We start from the raw sequence: 7,712 nt of genomic DNA, 5'->3' as shown, positions 1-7,712 counted from the left end.
TAATACACTCCCATACCATCACAGATGCTGGCTTTTGAACTTTGCGCCTGTAACAATCCGGATGGTTATTTTCCTCTTTGTTCCGGAGGACACCACGTCCACAGTTTCCAAATATAATTTGACATGTGGACTCATCAGACCGCAGAACACTTTTCCACTTTGCATCAGTCCATCATAGATGATCTCAGAACACTTTTCCACTTTGCATCAGTCCATCATAGATGATCTCAGGCCTAGCGAAGCCGACGGTGTTTCTGGGTATTGTTGATAAATGGGTTTTGCTTTGCATAGCAGAGTTTTAACTTGCACTTACAGACGTAGCGACCAACTGTAGTTACTGACAGTGGTTTTATGAAGTGTTCCTGAGCCCGTGTAGTGATATCTTTTACACACTGATGTCGGTTTTTGATGCAGTACCGCCTGAGAGATCAAAGGTCCGTAATATCATCGCTTACGTCCAGTGATTTCTTCAGATTCTCTGAACCTTTTGAAGATTTTACGGAACCTAGATGCTAAAATCCCTAAATTCCTTGCTATAGCTCGTTGAGAAATGTTATTCTAAATCTGTTTGACAAGTTGCTTACGAAGTGGTGACCCTCGCCCCATCCTTGTTTGTAAATTACTTAGCATTTCATGGAAGCTGCTTTTATACCCAATCATGGTACCAACCTGTTCCCAATTAGCCTGCACACCTGTGGGATGTTCCAAATAAGTGTTTGATGAGCATTCCTCAACTTTATCAGTATTTATTGCCACCTTTCCCAACTTCTCTGTCACGTGTTGCTGGCATCAAATTCCAAAGTTAATGATTATTTGCAAAAAAATAAATGTTTATCAGTTTGAACATCAAATATGTTGTCTTTGTAGCATATTCAACTGAATATGGGTTGAAAAGGATTTGCAAATCATTGTATTCCATTTATATTTACATCCAACACAATTCCCCAACTCAAATGGAAACGGGGCTTGTATATATATCCCATTTGTTTCAGAACCTCAAAAAGAGAATGCAATGTGTTTAATAATCAAGAACAAGTAAAAAGAGAAGTTAACTGTAAAATAATACAAAGTAATATTTCAAAAAATTGATACTAACCATGGTTTCTTAGCATCTGCTTGGTTGAAAATAATGCAAAGGCAAATTATATTAGATTGTACTTCTCATATCGAACTGAACAGTCGATCATGTCACAGTAAGTTCTATTTTCTGGATTTTGGACCCTGGCGGGCCATATCTGGTCCTTAGTTGAGGCCAGTCATGCCAAAAGTGTGGCTCAGGGGCACATCTTTAAACAATATGCTGTACATTCTAAAAACAAAGTGGAATAAAAGAGCTAATAGGTCAAAGTAATGGGAAAAGTTGATATGTTGACTATAAAAACTAGTGATGCAGAATGTTTTTTTTTTTTTTCAAGCCGATACGAATATATAACTTTATGCTTCTCAAGAATGACACCAACAGCCAAGCAACATGTCTATTATTTTTTTTAAATGTGGCAACTTCTTTAGCATAGGCTTTCAAAACAGTCATTGTTATGCTGGCCATTCACGTGGTTGGTAGTTTGATGTGCTGAAGCATGATTTTTATTCTTTCCTGGCGGAATGTTTGCCTAGCATTTAGTGAAATTACCATGCAAAATGTCTTCTGGAACAATGAAGAAATACCAAATGGTCATCACCATTTTTGTTTACAAAGAGCTCAGGGTAAGTTTATGACATGAGTTGAAGAAAAAAGCACTATGTTTGCTCACCTTGACCCACCTACCACCATATTCTCAGTAGAGCATGTTTTTGATGACATTCGGGCTTTTATTTTCTTATATGTATAACTTTGTACTGTATTCATAGACTATACAGACCGAGCTAGAAATGTACATAACATCCCAATGTACTTATATAAATGTCAGTGAACTATTGTCCATTGCTTAGAAAACTTCAACTAGGAACTGTTCTGTTTTTAACGAAGAATACGTCCTTCTTTCTGAATCTTTCTATGCACAATGGTGTGAAGTCAGCGGTCACATGTACGGCAGACACATGCTCCCCCTTTAAGTAATGTGGAAGCTGTCACCTAAGCTTTGACTGGACCGACTAAATTTGGCACTGATTATGTTATGACTCATACAGGATGATAGGACAGTGGAGTTTGAGGGGGCATATGAAGGGGAGAAGGGGATTAAGGTATTGGGTTTCACAACAGGCGCCAGTAATTCCCCAGACTTGAGGGGACCACTGCTGCACTGCATGTCCATAACTTAAATCACTGTTGAGCCATGAAAAGATAATGACGGAGAACTCAAACAACATAATACTGCTGCAGAACATGCTGACATACATCATTGTTTTAATTTGGGGTGGGGAAAAAACACATTGGAATTTGAAAGAACAGTGTTTTAACAGTCATCCATAACAAAAGGTAGAATTAGACTACTTTCAAACATGAACCTAAATACACTTTTGCTAAAAGTTAAGATATCTTGCGTTAACAATTGGTCTTGATAGAACTAAATCATGTAACTTTAACCAACTATTTTTTTACACATACACCCAGTTGGAATTATTGATTGAACACAATATTCATCTTAAGGAGAAAAAAAAATATTATAGTCAAATAAAGGGACTCAAGGAATGCCTAGTGGAATATTAAAGGAGATGTAATCTCCCATTTCACCCCACTCGGCTCTGTAATGCTGGTATATCGTGATCCAAGTGGTGAGGACTGCCACCCACAACAGCAATCCCACTGCAGAGCGTTTCACATCTACACAGAAAGCAAACGAAATAGTTACATATGTTTTTAGTTACATAAATAATAGTTAAATACACACACACACATATATATTTAGTTACATATATAATAGTTACACACACACACATATTTATTTACACATACAATAGCTACACACACACAAACATGTACTTACATATATATATACATATATATATATGCATGAAAAATCAGTTTGTTCATACATTACAAACTAAGATGGTGAACTCACAAGACAAATACATGTTTCATATTATAATTGTGGCTTGATGGTTTCCCACTACATAAGAGACAACATTGCTAACACGTGTAGAGCAGCAACCACGCAACAGTTACAATGTAATACATTCATCTACACCAGTGGTCACCAACCTTTTGGAGCTCGAGATACCCGACATCGGAAGTGGACCGTGGCATAATCCACCAACCGTCATGATATTTTTTAGAAACTCTTTTTAATTTGATAGAAAGGCTTAAAAAAGAGATGCATTTAAATACAAAATTGTTTGTTATTATTAATATCAATATTGTATCATTATGCCTTTTTATTCAATTTTTTCAAATTTTCCTTGAGTTTTTTTTATTTAATTTTATTTCTACACGGGCCAAAAAACACGTCTCCGGCACAAAGAAGCCTCTACGCCACACTTTGCACACCCCTCTGTGAGAAATGATTTAGCTTGTCAGCTTCCCGTTGCAAAACATTATGGTAATTGAAGGAAAAGGTGTTGTTGCTTAATACGATATTACAGTCAGTCTTAACAATCTGCATGGCTGTCAGCTCAAGGATTTGTTCGAACTGGTGCTATGACCATCGCGCAACAAGTGTGGCATACGGTGGTGCAGAAGTCAAATATTAAAGTTGCAAAATCGAACAAAATATGTAACAAAAGAGCATAGACGTTTTTATTCAAAAAACAAAATGCGTGCTTGTTTGCAGATCTGTTGGTCACTCTCGAAGTAGCAAGGCACTGATGCGATTATGAATCTATTTTTCGCAATTTTTTGGGATCTATCAGTAAAATCTCAAAGATTGATTGGTGGATCGCAATCTACAGGTTGTGACCTCTGACCTACACTGTTATTCGTTACAATGAGGTTTAATTTATTGTTTGTACCGTTACTAAGTTATTATTAGTTATTGCACTCACATGTTTTTATCTGGAGCTGTTCGGTGAAAGCTGGCTTAAAAAAAGCTTCTTTGAAAAACCAAACCACGTTGACCAACCACAGGAATGGCAGTAAGGCAAATCCACCTGCAAGAAAAAATGATTTAACACAATTTACTGAACAGCACCCTGCACCAGCAAGTAACAAATCTATTTAGTAAAATTAAGTTTAAATAGCTACAGTGTAGGGCTGGGCGATAAATCGATATACACGATATATCGCGGATTTGTCTCTGTGCGATATAGAAAATGACTATATCGTGATATTCAAGTATACGTTCTCACGCAGTTGCTTTTAGCTGCGGGCATTACACTACAGGCTCTTCTCGCTCTTTCCTGTCTCTCCTTCTCACAGACAGCAAACACACTTCTTACATACGTCACATACGTATACGCCCTGTGGGAGCAGAGAGGTAGCGGCATGGGTAACATTAGCTGTGATGCTAGTAGAGCCGTGTGAGTGGTAATACGAGAGAAAGAAGGTGCGAATGAAGTAAGTATTAATTCCCAAGAAACACATCAGGTGGTCCATCGTCTGGCGGTGCTTTGACTTCAAATGGGAATATGTCGAACAGACAACCGTAATTTGTCAAGTGCGGGGCAAAAGTTTTGCTATATAAAAGGAGCATTACTGCTAATATGTAGCATCATTTGAAAAGTCACCTGCTAGAGAACGAAGAGTGCTTACTCCACATATCAACATCTCTCTTCGGTGCCACATGCCCACAGCATCAAAATGCGGAGGCAAACATTTCCAGATCAACACCGTATGAAAAAAAAAACTACAGAATTTAATAACGTCCGTAGTAACCTACCACATAGCGAAGGACGAACACTATTTCATCTCCTATTATGCAGCTAATTTTTATGTGACACTTAAAATGTCTCTGACAATCTTGCACTTTCTGTTTTGGAAATGATATGAACGTTTGTGCCATAGCTTAAATACAGTTTTGATCAATTGACTTACCGAATTTTTCGGACTATAAGTCGCAGTTTTTTTCATAGTTTTGACGGGGTTGCGACTTATACTCAGGAGCGACTCATGTGTGAAATTATTAACACATTACCGTAAAATATCAAATAATATTATTTAGCTCATTCACGTGAGGGACTAGACGTATAAGATTACATCGGATTTAGTAATTAGGAGTGACAGATTGTTTGGTAAACGTATAGCATGTTCAATATGTTATAGTTATTTGGATGACTCTTACCATAATATATTACGCTAACATCCCAGGCACCTTCTCAGTTGGTTATTTATGCGTCATATAACGTACACTTATTCAGCCTGTTCTTCACTATTCTTTATTTATTTTAAATTGCCTTTCAAATGTCTATTCTTGGTGTTGGGTTTTATCAAATAAATTTCCCCAAAAATGCGACTTATATGTGTTTGTTTTTTTTCCCTTCTTTATTATGCATTTTCAGCAGGTGCGACTTATAGTCCGAAAAATACGGTAGTTGTGATTTCCTTCTCTGCATGAAAGTTTAAAATGTGCATATATTAATGCAGTTTCAAGAAGATTGTTTTAATGTAGACACATAGAATCATCATACTGCTGTGATTATATGTATCAAGTGTTAATTAAAGCCCAAGGCAAAATATCGAGATGTATATCGTGTATCGCCATATGGCCTAAAAATATCAAGATATCTAAAAAAAAAAAGGCCATATCGCCCAGCCCTACTACAGTGTTAAACATATATCTGGACTTCATGAAAAAGTGGTGTGGACGTCACTGCCTGATTGCTTTTAGTGTCCACACATTATTGTTTGTTATAAAGTATTTCGTTCTTATATCTATTATTTGTGTGTGTCTGTGCTCTTACCCAAGTAATACTTTCTGCACAGGTTAAGTTTCTCCTCGTTTGGAAGTCTCTCCAGGTTCATTGTGAATATGTGGGATGTTCTGTGACAAACAGGAACAATCTCAACATACAAGGTAACCTGACAAACTGATGTGAAAATATAACGACATTAACACGAAATGACGAAAATATTATCCATCCATCCATTTTCTGAAAATATTATTGCTTTGCAAAACAATCTTAGTTCGCTAGCTTAGCCTCCGACTACTTCGAGCACAACCTAATCAAATACTGGCATATTTCTGGCATTTCAAGACGATGCTACTCTATGGTTTGCGTGGTTATGATATTATAATATAGATAATGTATAATTTATCAGGTATTTATAACAAGAACTGGCAAACGTTGTTTGGAAAATATAAATGGCAACAAACCAGTTCAGTTACTTCCTACTCCTCGCGTCTTTCTGTGTGACTTCTTTGCATCCTTGGTTAGGCATGTACCGACTAAACCCGCATGTCGCCGTCTAGTGTTTGGGAGTATGACAGAAAGTCTCATGGCTGTCAGTCGTCACACGTTTCCTAGGACAGCTACTCACAAATGGAATTTTTTTTTTTTTCTGTTTTTATTTACAATTAATGATGTGTTCGTGTTACATCGTTCAACAGTCACCACTTGATTTTTCCCCCCATTTTATAAACCGTTATTTATAAATGCAACATTTACATACAATCAATAAATAATATCGAAACAAGTACAAAAAAAGTACAAAAACGTTACAAAAACAGCACCAGGCGGTTGTAAGCTCAATTACCGTATTTCCTTGAATTGCCGCCGGGGCGCTAATTAATTTAAAACATCTTCTCACTCCTGCGCTTACCAAAGGCATGCGGTAAAAGTAAGCATGCGCTAATTATTTAAAACCTCTTCTCACTCCGGCACTTACCAAAGGTATGCAGTAAAAATTTGAATGTGATGTAAGCTTGGACCTTAAATCCTACTGAATAGCTGTTAATCTTCTTCCCTTTATGCGATTTCAAATTACCGGTATTGAAATCAGCCTCCATTTTGAAAATGATGACAGGGGAAGTCTCACCCGTGACGTCACGAGTTTGACCAGGCGGTAATATCAAGCATGCGCTAATTATTTTGGGAAGCGAGTTTGACCCGGCAGTAATTCAAGGCAGGCGCATACTATATGCCCTGCGGCAATTCAAGGAAATACGGTAAGTAACTAAAATAGAATGCAAAATATATATATGAAAAAAAATTTAAAGCCTATAGGCTCACACAAGTTCCGTAAATTTGGAACACAGTATAGTTTTCACAACTTTTTAGTTTAGAGGTAGAGAATGTTTTAAAGTTGAGTTGTAATTCTTTTTTAAAGGCACAGAAAACAGGTCAGGTGTTGAGACACTTATGAATATACAATTTAGCCAATAGAATAATGAGGTTGCGAAGGTAAAATTCCTTTTCAAATATGTTTTCCATCCCCCGCTTCTCCCTGCTGGAGCCTATCCCAGCTGCATTCGGGCAGAAGGCCGTGTACACCCTGGACAAGTCGCCATCTCATCGCAGGGCCAACACAGATAGACAGACAACTTTTTTTTTATTTTCATACGATGAAAAACCAAACATCAAATCTTTAAAACAAAGCACAAATTTCTCATGCATGTTGTCCAGGATGAAACGACAGATGCCCTGCCATAGTGATCGAGTGCCTTCACAAGTACAAAACAGGTGGTAAACAGTCCCTGGATGCATGTCACATAAGGTGCAGGTTTTGATTGATCGATTGAAACTTTTATTAGTAGATTGCACAGTACAGTACATATTCTGTACAATTGACCACTAAATGGTAACACCCGAATACATTTTCAACTTGTTTAAGTCAGGTTCCACGTTAATCAATTCATGGTACAAACATGTACTGTCAGCATAATACAGTCATCACACAAGTT

General features: G+C 37.2%; 1 protein-coding gene across 1 annotated transcript; it reads right to left on the bottom strand.

Annotated features, from left to right (window-relative positions):
- Positions 1-2,327: 2,327 nt before the first annotated feature.
- psenen (presenilin enhancer, gamma-secretase subunit) lies at positions 2,328-6,310 on the bottom strand. Its single transcript, XM_061916022.1, has 4 exons — positions 6,186-6,310; positions 5,773-5,852; positions 3,919-4,023; positions 2,328-2,761 (listed from the first exon to the last, which is right to left on the bottom strand). Exons 2-4 carry the CDS (start codon positions 5,831-5,833, stop codon positions 2,622-2,624), a joined length of 306 nt encoding a protein of 101 aa, XP_061772006.1. The 5' UTR covers positions 5,834-5,852; positions 6,186-6,310; the 3' UTR covers positions 2,328-2,621.
- Positions 6,311-7,712: the final 1,402 nt, after the last annotated feature.

This window comes from Nerophis ophidion, linkage group LG11, assembly GCF_033978795.1.
Source record: "Nerophis ophidion isolate RoL-2023_Sa linkage group LG11, RoL_Noph_v1.0, whole genome shotgun sequence".
NCBI lineage: Eukaryota > Metazoa > Chordata > Actinopteri > Syngnathiformes > Syngnathidae > Nerophis > Nerophis ophidion.
The sequence above is the reverse complement of the archived record's forward strand: the minus strand, read 5'-3'. Positions and strand labels throughout refer to the sequence as shown.